Source organism: Amblyraja radiata, chromosome 17 (assembly GCF_010909765.2).
Source record: "Amblyraja radiata isolate CabotCenter1 chromosome 17, sAmbRad1.1.pri, whole genome shotgun sequence".
Taxonomy (NCBI): Eukaryota; Metazoa; Chordata; class Chondrichthyes; order Rajiformes; family Rajidae; genus Amblyraja; species Amblyraja radiata.
This window is the reverse complement of record NC_045972.1, coordinates 14,027,561-14,045,739: the sequence shown is the minus strand read 5'-3', so window position 1 is coordinate 14,045,739 and position 18,179 is coordinate 14,027,561. Positions and strand designations below refer to the sequence as shown.

Here is an 18,179-nt window from a genome sequence, read left to right as displayed (position 1 = left end):
ACCTTGCTCCGGTCGCCGCTGGATTTTCAACGTTGAAAATTTTCGCTGACCTGCAACAACCTACGACGGGTGCCGGCAGTCGCCTAAAAAGTTGCGTAAGTGGGACAGGCCCTTTATATTATTATTTTTAATATAATGGTGGTGGAAATAAATGCCTTTTTTGTCAATAAATGCCTTTTTCGTGCCTTTTTTGTAATTGTATTTTGCTTTTTTGCCTGCCTATTTCAGAGTATTTAAGTGCCTAAACATCCTGGCTCTACTCATTAATCATCCACTGATGGGAGTATTGCTGTGAATTTAAAGATGGCGTTCGAGTTGTATCTGGCTACACAGACATCAGTAAAGAGACAGCAGAACAGGGGAGCAGCACACATAGCCTTGAGGTTCTCGTGTTGATTGAGGGGGAACCTTATAGAAACTTACAAAATTCTTAAGGGGTTGGACAGGCTAGGTGCAGGAAGATTGTTCCCGATGTTTGGGAAGTCCAGAACAAGGGGTCACAGTTTAAGGATAAGGGGGAAGTCTTTTAGGACCGAGATGAGAAAAACATTTTTCACACAGAGAGTGTGATGAATCTATGGAATTCTCTGCCACAGAAGGTAGTTGAGGCCAGTTCATTGGCTATATTTAAGAGGGAGTTAGATGTGGCCCTTGTGGCTAAAGGGATCACGGGGTATGGAGAGAAGGCAGGTACAGGATACTGAGTTGGATGATCAGCCATGGTCATATTGAATGGCGGTGCAGGCTCGAAGGGCTGAATGGCCTACTCCTGCACCTATTTTCTATGTCTCTATGTTATCGAGGCGGAAGTGTTGCCAATTCATACTGAATGTGGTTTGCCGATGAAGAGGTTGAAATTCAGTTACATAGAGATAAGCAGAGACCCAGTTCTCTGAGTTTGATAAGTTTGACACTCCTGCCATTGGGAAGAAGGTATAGGTAAAGTGCACCGTCCGGGTTCATATTTGAATGTCCAAGATCTTGTCCTCAGTAAATTATGGCCTCCTGATTTATCCAAAGCATCTGATTCGGAAACACTCACATGATCTTGGTGAGAACACACACCTCCATACTTTTCCTTATGAAGTCCGTAACAACCTTGGTGGATTCATCCAGTGTATTGCCGAGACCTTGAACATAGCCCAGTCTACCAACGACAAGCAGTTGTGGAGTCATTCCTCTGCCTCCCATGATCAGATCTATGCAATCCTCATCTGTATGCAGGAGGAAGCACAACCAGGTGGTTTGATTTTCCAAAGTGAGGCATGGAGCGACTGAGATCTTTAGTGATGGAGTAGCAATGTTCAAGAGTATTTGATCCTCTGCTACTGCAGGATACAGCTGGTAGCAATTACAAAGCTACTTCTTCGAACTAGCTGTGTTGAAGTTCCAGATTGTGATAGGAAAGGCGTCTGAGTACTCTGTCAAGTGTTTATTGACTGCAGTGTGCAGCCCCTTCAGTGCTAGCCAAACATCTGAGGCAGATGTAGATCGCAGTCATGATGATGGATGTGAAATCCCTTGGAAGGGAGAAGGGATGTCACTTCACAGCAAAATGTTCCCGGAGCAGGGAGCAGAAGTTGGGCAAAACTGCTGCACCATTAGCTTATGTGAGGTCTGTTTAGTGGTCTAATAATAGCCAGGGAAATAGCATTCCTGAATCTAATGGTATTTGCTTTCAAGCTTTTGTATTTTCAGCCTAATGGGAGAAGGGAGAAGTGGGAATAACTGGAGTGTTTGTGGTCCTTGGATATATTGGTTGCCTTCCCGAGGCAGCACAAAGATGTTCTGGGATGAATATAGGACAGGGACATGGCATCTGTCCTGGACGCCATCTGCTTGCAACAGTAGGGAAATTGCAGTGGGTCAAGGCTGTCTGGGATGTGAGAGTTAATGTGTGTCATGACCTGCATGTCGAAACATTTTATGATGGTGAATGACTGGAGGCATTAAGGCATAAACTGCCAATGTAGTGAAGCTGCAATTTGTGTCTGCTGAACCACAAAATTACATACAACCAGGGAGAGCTAAACAATCTCACAACCAGCAGATCAGATCAAAATGTCACATATGGTCATGAGTGATGGTGGGCAATTATAGTTGACAGGAGGAAGAGGGTCCAAGAAAATCACCATAATCAATAATGATAAAGCCAACATGCATTTCCTAAAAAAATGAGGCTGAAACATTAGCAACAGCATTCATGCAGATCCATCTTGGTTTCCTCATAAGATCCTTGCCATCCAAAAGCTGGACTTTAACTAATTCAATAATATTGATTAATCATAATATTAAGGGACCAGTGAAGGTAATAAGTATAGGCAAGGAGACCCAACTACATTCCAGCTCTAGCGCTGAAAACCTATACTGTACCTTTAGCGAAGCAGCTCAAGAAGTTACAATAGAAGTGTCTACCCTTTTGTCCAAATATTGCTTATTCACAAAAAGCAAGATAAATCCAATGAGGCTAATTAATGCCCAATTGATCTTCTCGAAGACCAGGATAAATGCTAAAATCTATTATTAGCAGTGCCATTAAATGGCACTTTCTTTGCCAAAACCTATGCCCAGATGTTCTTTTATAGTCACCACTCGAAACATTAATTCCCTCCACCACCAGTGCACATTGGCTACAATGTTTATCATTTACATTGCAATTACCTATTGGGCACCATTCAAACCTGGGATCTCAACCATCAAAGACATGGGCAGCAGATGCGAGGAACGCCACAAGTTGTATGTACCCAGCTAGTCACTTAATTGTTCTGAATTAGAAATATTTTGTTGTTCTTTCATCACTGCTGGCTTAAATCCGTCTTGTGTTTTAAAAATAAACGTTTGGAAAGGTATTTAGATAGGCAGGGAGAAAAAGGATACAGGCAAATGGTTTGATAATAGATTGGTATGGTCAGCAAGGACAAGATAGGTTGTAACAGACCATTTTTATGCTGAATATTCCTAAGACTCTCAAAGACAGTTAGCGGTAAGCAATAAATGCTGGCCTTGCCAATAATGAAAATTGAACAAAAGAAAAAAAAATACATACTCTTTCTGCAGTACTTGCTTAAATTCTGCAGTGTTGCCAATATGAAAAGATATTGGCCTCTGACTTCATTTCAGTCAATTACTCTGATCAGCCTCATTTATGCTGAATTAGTAGCATACAGTCTACATGAAGAGCTTAATTCTTAGCTGATATTTCATTTGGCAGAAGGACTCTGTGGTAGACTGCACATATTGGTATACATGTTGAAATATTTCCATTTTTGCTTTCTCCTAAGCTTCTTAAGGCAGTAGGTGTTCACTGAAAAGAACACTTTGAAGAACCCCTTCACTGTGATTCTACCCTTGATCTGAGCACCTTTGACGTCATTCCACAACAAGCTATCCATTTGCAACCATTCTCAACAAGAAGCTGGCAGGCCATTTGCCAACTGAAAAACAACAGTGCCTTGGGAACAGATTGCATTCCAACTGCCATTTTAAAATTTGGCAGAGAGAAACTTTAGGCACAAATTCCAAATCTCAAATTCCAGGTCTGGCTAGAGGAGAACATGCCAGAGGGTCTCAGAGATTCCATAATGGCGACCATCTTCCAGAAAGGCAAAGATAGACACAAGAAACTGGAATCACTCAGCGGGATAGTGCAGCATCTCTGGAGAGAAGGAATGGGTGATGTTTCGGGTTGAGACCATTCTTCAGGAATGGCAACATCTAATTGTGGTTATTGCAGAGGGGTCTCCTACTGTTTACCACTAGCAAAGGCATTGTGTGTGTCCTCCCAAATAGCCTTTCCCCAACATGAAACACTGTACATAGCATTTTTTTGGTCTTCACAGAAGTCATTTAATTCATTAGTCAAGAGGAACCATGGTATCTCCTTAAATTGTACTGCCTACAGAAATCTGTGTCCAACATTCAGTCAATTTCATGATCGCATGCAATGTGATCCTAAGCAATGGATCTCGTAACAGACTTGATCTCAGTGCAGAATAATAATTAGAAACAAACTTAAATTTCTCCATTTAATGACAGTCAAAAGAATCTAATATCCTGGAAAGGTCTCATTCATGAAATGTGTCTCATTCTACAGATGGTTCTGATCTGCTGATTATTTCCATCATTTTGTGTTACATTTCTCCTCATCCATTAATGCACCCATTGAAATGCATCTACTATTTCAAAGCTTTAGACTTTATACAGTGTGGAAACAGGCCCACCGATCCACATTGACCAGCGTTCACCCCGTACACTAACACTATCCCACACACCAAGTACAATTTACAGAAGCCTATTAACCGATAAACCTGCATAAACCTTTGTGAGTGTGGGAGGAAACCCACAAGGTCACAGGGAGAACGTATAAATTCCGTACAGGCAGCACCCATAGTCGGGATTGAACCTGGGTTTCTTGCACTGTAAGGCAGCCGCTCTACCGCTGCACCACTGTGCCGCTGAGTACAGTTTTCATCCTTTGCCATCATCTTTAAGAATTGACTCTGTATGAAATGTGATTTCAATGGCCCGGATGAAATAGGTTACCTGAGATTTTCTAACAACCTTTATCAACCCACACTTTAATTGTGGAATAACAATCTTTTGTATAAATGTTTGTGTGGAATATGCATTCTGTATGTGTCCACTTGATTTACAATCTTAAAGAAGTGCTGGATGGCAGATTAATTGGCCACCGTAGATTGCTCCTCCAGGTTTTCATAAGTTGTGGAATTTGGATGAATGTTGATGGTGATGTGAGGAGAAAAAAAATGGCTATGTGAAGGGAAAGTGTAAAATGGGTGCTTAATGGTCAGCATGGTCTTAGTGGGCCTGTTCCCATACTGTGTGATTTAATGATGCTGAATGAAAATGTAAACACTGGAATTCCATTATTTCTTGCTTTATTGGACTTTACATGTTTCTGATCTCCTGCAGCAGAAATTATAATTCAGTGGCACAGAGGTAGAGTTGCTGCCTTACAGCGCCACAGTCCTAGATTCGATCCTGATTTATGTGTGCTCTCAGTACAGTTTGTTTGTTCTCGCTATGATCTCGTGGGTTTTCTCCGTGTGTTCCGGTTTTCTTCCACGCTCCAAGGACATACAGGTTTGTAGGTTAATTGGCTTCTGTAAAATTGTAAATTGTCCCTACTGTATAGGATAGTGCTAGTGAACGGCATGATCGCTGGTCAGCACGGTCTCGGTGGGCCGATGGTTCTGTTTCTGCACTATATGTCCAAAGCATATACTGTTTAATTTCCAGTTCATGCTCATGTCAAGTCATTCAGTTCTATAAATGTGCTGTTTGAAATTCTCTACCAAGATGACTCTGTCTTTCTAACTTCCAAAAGTTTATTTTAAAAATTAGTTCTTGCTGTTCCAAAAGATCCTGTCTCTCAGATTCCCCTTCAGTAACGTTCCCACCACTGATCTTTCTAAAAAAAACACATTACGAAAGCACATTCTGTACTATGATCCTGTCTGTTCTGTTTTATATAGCCTGTTGATTATTATGCAAAAGACTGTCACTGAATAATTTTAACCGTGAAGAGTAATATCATACTTTTCGGTGCATTGTATATGTTTGAAAACTTCTAATACCGATTTATAAATTCCGTAAATCACAAATTCATTTTCAGAGCCAATGTATAAACAAATGCTATTGCAATGCTGTACATTAGGCATGCCAAAAAGAAATGCAAATGCCTTATAAAATTATGTTTTGTAATGTGTAATTTACAAAGCAATGAAATGTAAGGCAGTTGATATCTCCTTGGCGTTGAACAATGCAAGATTAATGAATAATCCAATTATGTGTAAACTTTAGAAACAGAAGCAAGAGTAGACCATTCAGCCTTGATTAAGAGAATAACTGACCATTTAGATCAATGTCAATTACCTGTATTAACCCCGTATACCTTCATCTTCCAAAATCTAACCATTTATGCCTTGAATATACTCAGTGATTAGGTCGCTTTGTTAATTCTGGCCAAATTGGAGAGGCCAGGACACTAACATTGAGTAAAGGCTTCTGGGCTGCTAGGCCATTTGGTCAATTTAAATGTGCCTTCTGCAGAAATAGGACAAGCTGCAGAATGGTGCCAATTTGTCTAGAGCCCAGATAAGAGCTGCAGGAAGAGAATGGGACATCTGCAGATCCTGACAATTAGGTGCAAATTGCATGGAATGGGTTGGATGATGCAAACCAGACATATACATTGGAAATAATGTTGCAAAGCTTTACTTTGCTAGATGTTGATTGGATTAAGTATTGAGACTTGTCTGGGTTTCTTGAATATCAAGGCACATGTTGCGATGTTTGCTTCCTTTCAGAAACTCCGTTTGAATACATTGTATTAGTCACTGTATTATTGGGTTGGGGAAATGTCTATCATGTACTGGGTTAATCGTTATTGGTTATTGGACTGTAATGAGACCACCCCCATGTGGTTCGGCCCCTCAAAGTTCGGGGACCTATAAAAGGCCGCTCCCACGAGGTCCTGTATCGATCTTCTGGGAGAACGCTTGGGACTGTGTGACCTTCTGGAGTGTCTCTGCTGGAACGAGGCTGAGAGGGCTTGACCAGGCAGATACGAGGATCAAACCCACGGTGGTTAGGTATAGTGGTGAGAACTGTAATTGTGTTTTGTGAAAATAAAGATTAGTTGCGCAAGTGCTTGAGTCAGTGATTATTGACTGAAACTAGACTGGGGGGAAGCTTAGAATGAGCTATTTACATTGGGGGCTCGTCTGGGATCCAAACGGACCCCCAAACACAAGTTTGTGATCAAGGGTGTGGAGCTGTTTCGATCGCGAGTGCAGAAATCGGGCCCACTGTGCAGTTTTCACATTGATTTTCAGCACTTCGATAGTCGGAGCGGATCGATCATTCGCGGGCTTGGGAAAGGGTCCAATCGAGATCGTTAGAACAGAGTCTAGCAAGAACGGGGGTGGTTAGCACTCCTTTGGGTTAGGGGCCCATAAAACAGGGCGAGGAGTGGCCCAAAACTTGGTCATAGTTGGCAGACGATAGCCTGACGCGCTTCGAGGGCGAGGAGTGGCCCATTGTCCAGATTTGGTATCCAATTGGTGGGGTAGTGAAACAGGTCTGGTCTACGTATTGATCTATCTTTGCCGGGAGTGCTGATTGGAAAGGTGCGTTCTGAAAATCGGCATCGACTAACAGTGCAGCGTAGGTTCACAAGGTTAATTCCCGGGATGGTGGGACTGTCATATGCTGAGAGAATGGAGCGGCTGGGCTTGTATATTCTGGAATTTAGAAGGATGAGGGGGATCTTAATGAAACTTATAAGATTATTAAGGGTTTGGACACGCTAGACCAGGAAACATGTTCCCGATGTTGGGGGAGTCCAGAACCAGGGGCCACAGTTTAAGAATAAGGGGTAAGCCATTAAGAACGGAGATGAGGAAACACCTTTTCACACAAAAAGTTGTGAGTCTGTGGAATTCTCTGCCTCAGAAGGCGGTGGAGGGCGGCTCTCTCGATACTTTCAAGAGAGAGCTAGATTGGGCTCTTAAAGATAGCGGAGTCAGGGAATATGGGGAGAAGGCAGGAGCGGGGTACTGATTGTGGATGATCAGCCATGATCACATTGAATAGCGGAAGGGCCGAATCGCCTACTCCTGCACCTATTGTCTATTTCTATTTACTGTAACTAATTTACATGTTGTAGTTGCTTGAGTCCAATTTAAGAATCCTGTTGAAAATGAACGGAATCACTTGAAATAATTATTTGAAATTTTATCACTGTTCTCCAAAAGCACCTTAATTACCAGATTGTGAATTAAATCGAGTTTATTATCATCTGCACATGTACGGCAAGGTGTAGATACAGCAAAAATCTTGCTTGTGGCAGTATTCCAGCCGAAACATGAGATTTATAATAGTCTGTTCCTTCATTGGTTCCTCAGCATACAGACCTAGAAAATCAAATTTTATGCACTCCATGGATTTATCCTTTGTACCATTACTGCTAATTTGTTTTGCTACATGGAGATTAAAGTCCCATGTAATTGCTGCATTACCCTTGTTTTACCTGAAATTCCCTGATAAATGGTATGATCTGTATTGGAGATTTACATACAATGTTCACCAATGTTTCCTGCCTGTTACTGTTTATTTGCTCCATCAAAACTGACTCATTTGATTTTCTGAGCAATAATATCAGGACTGCCCTTTTTGCTTTTTCATTTTGCTTCTTTTTTTCTAAAAATCAAGTGCTCTGGATTATTCAGACCTCATTCTTAGACATTTCAAAACTATGTGTCTGTAATTGCTATTAGATGAATTTATTTCAGTTTATCCTACTTATTCAGTAATTGTGTCAGGAATGCTGAATGCATTCATAAAGTGGGTATTCAAACTGTCTTTTCACCATTTCCCCTGCTCTGATTCTAATCATGTATACACTTATGTTTGTACATGTTATCCTTTCCTGCAAAGTGCAGAGTAGTTACCATTTCACTACTCTGGACTTTTGGCTTATTCCTTCTCCAACTTTTTCAAATCGCTCCTCGCTGAGCCTTCCCTTATCACAACCGCTACTCGAATACTATTTTGTTTCAAGATCGGTCTATAGACCTAGTTGTTTGTTCTCGGCTTCGGTCCCAAGCTGATCCAAGTGGAACAACACCCTCTTCCCCAGTATAGGTACAATGATATGAAACTCTTTAGACTTTACTTGAAACTTTAGAGATACAGTGTGGTAATGGGCCCTTCAGCCCACCGAGTCCGTGATGACCAGCGATCATCCCATACGTTAGCACTATTACTAGCACCTACAAACCTGGACGTCTTTGGAATGTGGGAGGAAACCGGAGCACTTGGAGAAAACCCATGCGGTCACAGGGAGAACATACAAACTCCTTACAGATAGTACCTGTAGTCAGGATCGCACCTGGACCTCTGGTGCTGTAAGGCAGCAACTCTACCACCTGCCGACCTCAACTCATTTCACTCCACATTTGGCTCTCTGATCGTATTGTCTAGTTAATAATCCTGAGATTATCTTTGTGATTCTGTATTCATATATCTTCAGCAGAAACTTTTGCCCATGACATTGGTTCCCATGTGAACCATGAGAACTAGGCCTTTTCCCTTCTATTCTTAGGACATCACCAGCCCCAAGGAGAAGTCGTTAGACCTGGCACTAAATAGGCACACAACCTTTGAGAGCCGCATGTGCAACTGTATAGAACTACTGTACTCACTATATCCCTCACTATACTGTCGTGTATCCGACCGCCAAATTCTTTCTCATTCTTCTTTGTACCATAGTGCTGTTATCAGCTTGCTTCTCACCCTGCAATCTCAGTTTCTCATCCTACAATCTCAATCTTTAAGGAAAGTACAAGGTTCATTTTCCTCCAGTAGTCCCTTCAAGATCCTCATACCTGCCTCACTCATTGTCAAAGCCACTGTCCCTCTTGATGCTGCTTGACCTGCTGAATTACTTCAGCCCTTTGTGTCTTTTTTGTATCTGCAGTTCTTGTTTCTCAATTGGCTCTTTTGACTGTCCAGTTTTACAGTAATTAATGCCTCGGTACTTTCTTGTTTCCTTTTTACATTATTATTATTTGGGACAGAAAGGGAAAATCATTCAAGTGATTTATGACACAAGTTTGTGTTGACATTTACTTTGTCAGCTAAAGATGTATAATTGAGATGGGAGGTACACACAATTGCTGGGGAAACTCAGCGGGTGCAGCAGCATCTATGGAGCGAAGGAAATAGGCGACGTTTCGGGCCGAAACCCTTCTTCAGACTAATTGAGATGGGAGGTGTGTTGAAATCTCGTCAGATTTTGGCACAACAGCAGTGGGCCAGATTGTACTTGACTGAGCCCATGTCCTCTTCCTGCAGGATCCCAGCACCCTTGCAACTCTCAATGTTCGGACATATCAGTGCCACAGCCATTCCATGCATTGGCAACAGATGCTCAGTTACCTTATGATGGCTCGTGATGACCATACAGTCTTTTTCACTATTTCTAAATGTCTCCATGATTGCTCCAGGAAGCATGTTTAAACAGTTGGAAGATATTTAAATAGCGAAACAATATATATTTTTAGTTAACACACACATTTACACAGCACCATATCCATGAAGGTTAGTGATTCCCATTCACATACATGTGGTAACATGCTGAGTGGGGGTTGTGGGGTTAGGTCAGGGTTACTGATACAAAGAGTATCCATCCTCCCAGCTCAGTATCTGGTCCAGTGGCAAATCAGAGCGTCAGCTGTTGCCTCATCTCGCATCCAGGACCTTCTGTACTTTTATGCCACAGTATGCAGAAGTAGAAGTGGAGGATATATACACACAACACACACACTTCATGGTGGACCTTGCTTAAAGATCAATGCATGCAGACCTAATGAAAAAAGTTCAATAGAAAAACAAGGAACTGCTGATGCTGGTTTACAAAAACGGGATACGCTGTGCTGGAGTAACTTAATGGGTTAGGCAGCATCTCTGGAGAACATAGATAGGTGATGTTTTGGGTCGGGACCCATCTTCAAATAAATGTAGTATATTGATTACAGAGGAATATGAATGGTTACTTGCAATTTTCTTTCACTGGATTCTCTTTATTTTTAATGCTGCCAACATATTTATTTGTTTTAGAAATCATGTTATTGAAGAAAAAAGTTTTGTGCCTTGTGAAGACTTGCTGTTTGGCCGAATGTCTTTTAAAGGTTTTAATCCAGAGATTGAGGTATGGTTTGTATTTTGAGTTCAGAATGCTGAATGACTTTAGTGCGCTTTTATACACCAACAAATAGTCTGAACATCATACAATTAAATTAAACATATTATAGGAGGTGTTGCTGGATGTCAGTATGCTTATATCGAACATAGAACTAAGGACCGCAGAGTCTTGTGCCAAATTTGGTGCCAAGGCTACATTTTATCTCACTGCCCATAATCCATTCCCTGCACATCCAATTGCCTATTCAAAAGTCTCTAAAATACCACTATTGTAGCTGCCTCAACCAACGCCTCCAGCAGCTCGTTGCAGGCTCTCACCACCCTCTATGTTAAAAAAAACTCCGTACATCTCCTTTAAACTTTGCCCCCCTCATTTTAAAGCTATGCCTTCTAATATTTGATATTTTCATCCCGGGTAAAAGGTTTGTGACTGTCTACCCTATCTGTGCCTCTCATTGTTGTATATATTGCTATCCGATCTTCCCACAACTCTGGCGTTCCAGGGAAATCAATCCAAGCCTGCCTAACCCCTTGCTGTAGATTAAACCCCCTAATCCAGGCATCATTCTGGTAAACCTCTTCTGCACCCTGTAATGGGGCAACCAGAACTGCACACAGTCCTCCAAATGTGGTTAAACCAAGATTAATGCATCATGACTTCCTGACTTTTATACTCATTGCCTTGACCAATGAAGGCAAGCAGACCATATGCATTCTTTACTGCTCTAATTACTTGTGTTGCCACTTTCAGGAAGTTATGGTCTAGGATCTTAAGATCCCTCTGAATACCAATGGTGTTAAGGGTCATGCCATGAATTATACATTTATTAAGGATCATGCTATTAGTTGAATGCCTGTAAAAAATTAATTCATTGTTACTCAAATTTTGCTGTTCAGTGAAGTAATTTTAAATTTATACCCAAAGTACTGGCACTGCAAAGAATGGAGATCTTAAGTTCACAGTTTTTTTTAATTTTCACAAGAACATTATAACACATAATGTATCACCAAAATAATAGTCGGGTGATTCCATGAAAATATTTTGAAGAAATGTAGGAGAAGCATTTGAAAACTGAAATTGAAAAGGAATTGGGTATGTCAAAAGGAGTGCATTGATGTGAAAAAGCATTCAGAAAGCCAGCGTTGACATGATGGATTAAGCCTCCTCCGGTGCTGTCAAATTTCATGATTCCTTAGATACCATAAGTGAGCTTAAGAATAAGTCTCCAATGTTGCTACCACTGGAGTGATTTTGGGAAGAGACTGAATTTAAACAGGCACCGATGAAAGGTAAAGGATCACAAATGAACAGCACCAAGTGAGTTTAGTGGAGTTTAGAGACAAGACACAAAAATATGCATGGTGGGGAGAATTGGAGCCAGTCAACAAACATAAAGGGCCTGTCCGACTTTCACGACCTTTTTTACTCGTGGACATTTTTCATCAGGCTTGAAAAATGGCCCGACCTACTTAATGCCACGAGTACCTACGACTAGCATCACGACCTACCTACGACCTACCTACAACGTTGTGACAACCATGCTGCGAGTATGAGTCGAGGCAAACTCGTCAGAGGTCGCGAAAGCGGGACAGGCCTTTAAAGGAGCACAAATGAACAGCACCAAGTGAGTTTAGTGGAGTTTAGAGACAAGAGAAAAAAATATGCATGGTGGGGAGAATTGGAGCCAGTCAACAAACAGCACCTTGGAGATAACAAGATTTGCAACTGGTAGTACAAGAGGTGAAGCAGAAAAGACGAGAATGAAAGAGGGACAAGGCTGGCAGAGGCTGCAGTAATTGCAGAGAGTAATTTTAAAGAAGGCTTTTATCAGTTATGAAAACATTTTGCATTAGATGTTTGTAACTAAGCATACTTTGTAACTTTTTGTGATAACTATTTGCATACCTTGGGTATGCAAGGAAAGGATTTCACTGACTTGTCACGTGTGACAATAAAGTATTCAATTCAATTCAATTCCCTTTATTGTATTGTTTTTTAAATTGGAATTTGAATAAGATTGCAGCGGCAAAATATGTACAGTACCCACCATGAACAGAAGGCATACTGCGATGAGATGAAACCATTTTTTGTTGGTCTAGCTTGGTCTGAAATAAAATTCAGATTATATAGTTTTTGCAGTACTCAGAAAATCAAATTCATTCATTAAATTTACACTATCGCTACTTATGGAGTTGAAATTGAGGTCAATATATCTGGTAATTTATGAACTAGTTGCTCTTTATTGAAATAAAAGAATCCCGGCTCATTAATATCCTTCAAAGTGCCTACACTGGGGTACACAAGTTCAATCTCACAGTATGGTTCGCTATTAGTCATCTGAAGAAGCCGAGTAAACCAGTGAGATGTAAAGGAATCAATATCAGTCTTTGCAGTCTTGATTATTGATAGAGATTGTCAGTGCTGCAGAAGCCTAAGAACTAAAATCATCCTATTAATTTTAATGTTTTGCAAATACCAGTGAATTACATCTCAACAGCTCTGCCATCCTTTACTTGTTTTAAATTAAGAAAGAACACCACAACAAAAATTTATGAGCTATTTGTTCGAGACAACCAAATATATAATTGCATTCAGCAAAATGTTGGATGTTCAAATAATGCAGAAGAATTACTTTTATTACAGAAACTAGTAGCACGGATGTATTCTCAGAGTGAAAATGAAGAGCCTGAAGATCAAATTAATATGGAAGTAGACGTTTCAGATGAAGAAATGGCGAAGAGGTAAGCTAATATATTTCTTAAACTTACAATTCAACACATTCGGTTGAATTCATCAATCAAACCTGGAATACAGAATGTATTTAACAACTTCAGTTTCAGATTAAATGCGTATTTCAAGACAAATAATGGATGTTCAGATTACACCTAATTTTGAGGTGTTGCAGTACATCATTCGCAAATGTTTTTATTTCTCCTGTTGTAAAAATCATAAACCATGAAAATAATGCTGAAGTTTAGGCAGTAAAGAATTAGAGAGTCACTGAATTTTAAATAGAATAAATTATTCTAGCTTTCAAGGAAAAAATGGATTCATAGATTTATTGGTGCCATTATTTTGATATTAAACAAAAATGTCATCCAAAGCAATTGAGCTCAATGTGCTGGAGTAACTAAGCAGCTCGGGCAGCATCTCTGGAGAACATCATAGGTCAAGACCCTTCTTCAGACTGATTGAAAAGGGGTGAAGAAAGCTAAAAGAGGGAAGATGCAGAACAAAGTGTGGCAGGTAATACGTGGACATAGACGAGGTGTTTAATTTTGATAGCCAGATAGTTGGAACAAAGGCCAGAAATAAAATCAAGTGTGAATCTAGGTTAAGGACCTGCAAAATTTGAAGGAGGAAAGTAGCAGGAGTGAATGGGGGGTGAGAAGTAGGTGGGAGTCCAGGTGGGGCTCGGGAGGAGATGAGGAGGGAGGAGGAAAAATGGGGGATGTGGTAGATAGGAGATTACCTAAAATTGGAGAATCCGATGTTCCTACTGTTGGGCTATCAGCTACTCAGGCAGAATATGAGGTGCTGTTTGCATACAATAGAGTATGCAAACTTGGGGTCCTTGGATGAGGCAAGGCAGGAGGTAGAGGACAGGTCTATGGTGGTGGTATCATGTTGGAGGTGACGGAAATGTTGGAGGATGATATGTTGAATGCAGAGGCTGCTGGGATGAAAGGTGAGGACCAGGGGAACTATATCCTTGTGTCTGGGGAAGGAGAGCAAGAGCAGAACTACGGGGCACAGAGGATATGTGAGTGAAAGATCCATCTATAACAGAAGGGGGGAAACCCTTCTGGGAAGTTACATCTTTCTAGCTCCACCCATCTTCACCTTCCACAAAGATCACTCTCTTCGTAACATTTTGGTTCGCTCATCCCTTCCCACCCAAACCAGAGTGAAAGATGAGCCAGAGGAGTGGGAGGGGTGGAGTTGTGAGACACAGGGAAGTCCAATTCTCAAACAGGTTGCATTTTGCTGAGATATGTATCTTTACTGAATGATTGTTTTTTGTTTCTTGCGGTTACCAACTTCACTCATCGTTTGTATAATCTCCAGGAATTCTTCACATTTGAATTGTTTGAGAACCCACAAACTCTTCAAGCTTCTGATCCTGACTTTGATTGGTACCCTGGGCTTTGTTGTTGTCCATCCTTTAATTTCACTCCGAAAGCTCTTTGCTACGGTAAATATATGGATGGATGCCACTGGAAGCAGATGCTACAATGTACCTTGGCTTGTTCATGATCATGTCCAACCTTTCTCAATTCTCTTCCACGGATGATTTCCAACAAAGCATCCACTGATTGTTTGTTTCTTGGCCACCTCATAGATTCACTCCCTCCATGACAATAGACCTAGACACAGGTCCTTCCCAGTTTAGGGCAGCGTTCTATTCCTGAGAACTGTTTGCAAGTCGGAAATTCGGTCACAAACTGAGTTCCCACACGGTAGAAGATACTTGCAGTCCCACCGCAGCCGGCTCATCCATCTTGCCCTTCTCCCAAATGCTCATTTGTATGTACGGGCTATACATTGCTTGGTTATTTGGAAGTTGAGGAGGACCTGTATAATTATATCTGTACCTCATCACAAAATTTAACTTTGTAGTCTATCATATAATCTCCTCTCTAACATGTGTTTATAATTATAATACAATGTGGTTTGCCTTTGATTTGAATTTTCCTCTATATTTGCCTGCTCCTTTTGGCTTTAGGTTTATTTTGGAGCCCATCCTACTTATATTTTTCTCTGTTGAGCACTGTCACCCTCTCTCTTTTCTATCATGCAAACCTACTTCTTCCAAGTCTGGTGCTTATCTGTGGTACAGACTGATTGTCAACACCTTGGCCAAATTTATAGCCACACTCTGCCGCACTGGTAATTTTCTCGATGACCCCAAAAGACAAAACTTTATGCAGTCTCAGTGGAGAGAATGGACAAAGTCTGAAGAAAGAAAGACCTGAAACATCACCTATCCATTCCCTCCATAGATTCTGGCTGACCCAATGAATTCTTCAAACATTTTGGGTTTTGCTCCCTGTAGCATAATTCACAATGCTGTTATCATCACTCTCCTCATGAAAATACACTCTTGTAATTGCAGGGCACTACCGCCCTTATACCGCCATTCTTCATCAATCCTCGGCATTGTTGTATCTTAAAATCAATAATTTTGCTACTTTCTCTAATGTCTTCAACACTGTTTCTTTCGCTACCTATTTAAAGGCACATATGATATCCTTTGATCTTGATCCTAATACCCAATTCCTGCTCAATCTCTGCTGTTTGGACAGATTTCCATGTTCCTTCAAATTCTCTCCTTCGTTATCAAGGTCAATGAATACTCCCCAATTGCCATATCAGTTTGCATCCTAGACTTTGCAACGCTGGTACCATTCTGATTTATGAATTATGGTATAAATAACTCAAACGTTCCTTGTACATGCACAGGTGGTTAAAACATTTGTTGTGATTTATTCTCTGGTGTTAGATATAGAGTACGGCATAAAATTGTAATTTAGAACTTGTGCTGTGTTAATACTGCATTCAGTGAAGAGTTATCAAATCTTGTCTTTTTCAGATACGAGACCTTAGTGGGATCCATAAAAAGGAAGTTTACCAAGAAGCGAGATCGATCAACTCTTCAAGAAGAAACAGAAGGTAGCAAGAGAGGTGGCAAAGTCAAGAAGACATTCATGAAGCCTCAAGAATAAATGACACAAGTGTGGCTTTAAATATTTTCATAAACAAGAAGATAGACTTCCTGTCTGAAACTGCAGCAGCTGGCTGTTTATTGTTAATTAAGGAAATGTATGCTTTGTTTGCATCGAAGTTTAGAGTTGGTAAGTGTTGCAGGTTGTTGCACTGAGTAATTTGTGAAGGGAAATTATTTTGCTGTTTCCTTGTATTGAAAGGATACTGGCTGTTTTCCCTTGCATACCCGTGGTATGTTACAGCATCTGCTCAAGTGATCAGTTCAATTATGCTCAGTGTTGACTTTAAGGGAAAACTACCTTGGGACAGAAATATCCAAGTATATATATGACAGTATATAAAGATCCAAACATAATATATACGATTTTATATTTCTCACAGGAAATGAAATAGTCTTCCCTTCCGATGGACTTTTCTACTGATAATAACTTAAATTACTAAAAATATAAATATCCTGTGATGAGAATGTTCAGGTTTCTTATCCCTTCTATGAAATGAAAATACGCATTAGGAAGCTGAATCAAGAATGTGAGGATTTGAAGTCTCTGTAGCCGAGCAGGTTTCCAAATAAATCCTGAGATTAGATTTGTACATGCTGCTAGTTAGACTGTCCCTCTCTATCAATGGGGTGGTTGTGTGATTTTTCCCTTCCACCAGGAACATTGCTCAGAACCACTGAAATCATTCTTTCACGGCAAATTGGAAGGTCAGCTGCTTTGTAACAGCAGAACCATTACATTATTTAACAGGCAATGTATAATACAACATATTTGAACATCATGTTAACCTTCAGCTTGTTTTGAAAAATTAAAGTACATTTAAAAATCCTGAATTTTTGAATGCCTCTATATATAAAAAGTAGTAGATGTTTATTATAGATTTTATTGATCTTTAATGGTAAATTTATATATCTAAGTTAAAAGATATATTATTGCTGAGTAGGTTGGAACTTCAACATTTAACTACAAAAGTACCTCCTCAGAATAATAGGATGTACCTTTAGAAAGGAGATGAGGAGGAATTTCTTTAGCCAGAGGGTGGTGAATCTGTGGAATTCATTGCCATAGACAGCTGTGGAGGCTGCCTTTCGGTATTTTTAAAGCAGAGATTGACAGGTACTTGATTAGTAAGCATACAAATTAGCCAGAAAAAGCAGCCTACCAGAGGACTGGGAGAAATTCAGAGTCCAGCAGAGTAGGACAAAGGGCTTAATTAGGAAAGGGAAAATAGATTATGACAGAAAACTGGCAGGGAACATAAAAACTGACTGCAAAAGCTTTTATAGATATGTGAAGAGAAAAAGATTAGTTAAAACTAATGTGGGTCCCTTGCAGTCAGAAACAGGTGAATTGATCATGGGGAACAAGGACATGACAGATCAATTGAATAACTACTTTGGTTCTGTCTTCACTAAGGAAGACATAAATAATTTGCTGGAAATAGCAGGGGACCGGAGGTCAAATGAGATGGAGGAGCAGAGTGAAATCAAGGTTAGTCGGGAAGTGGTGTTAGGTAAATTGAATGGATTAAAGGCCGATAAATTCCCTGGGCCAGATAGGCTGCATCCCAGAGTGCTTAAGGAAGTAGCCCCAGAAATAATGGATGCATGTGATAATTTTTCAAAACTCTAGATTCTGGAGTAGTTCCTGAGGATTGGAGGGTAGCTAATGTAACCCCACTTTTTAAAAAGGGAGGGAGAGAGAAAACAGGGAATTACAGACCA

The 18,179-nt window shown here is 40.4% G+C and overlaps 1 protein-coding gene and 1 long non-coding RNA gene across 2 annotated transcripts in view; one reads left to right on the top strand and one right to left on the bottom strand.

The window, feature by feature from the left end:
* mphosph6 (M-phase phosphoprotein 6) overlaps nt 1-17,288 on the top strand; it is a 33,151-nt gene extending 15,863 nt beyond the window's left edge. The window contains exons 3-5 of the mRNA XM_033035773.1: nt 10,645-10,735; nt 13,373-13,470; nt 16,323-17,288. Coding sequence (XP_032891664.1) covers nt 10,645-10,735; nt 13,373-13,470; nt 16,323-16,455 — 322 coding nt within the window. The 3' untranslated portion in view covers nt 16,456-17,288. The remainder of the gene's footprint in view (nt 1-10,644; nt 10,736-13,372; nt 13,471-16,322) is intronic.
* Nucleotides 10,015-18,179, bottom strand: part of LOC116982522 — a 22,475-nt gene continuing 14,310 nt past the window's right edge. The window contains exon 3 of the long non-coding RNA XR_004414483.1: nt 10,015-10,025. This is a non-coding gene — a long non-coding RNA (uncharacterized LOC116982522). The remainder of the gene's footprint in view (nt 10,026-18,179) is intronic.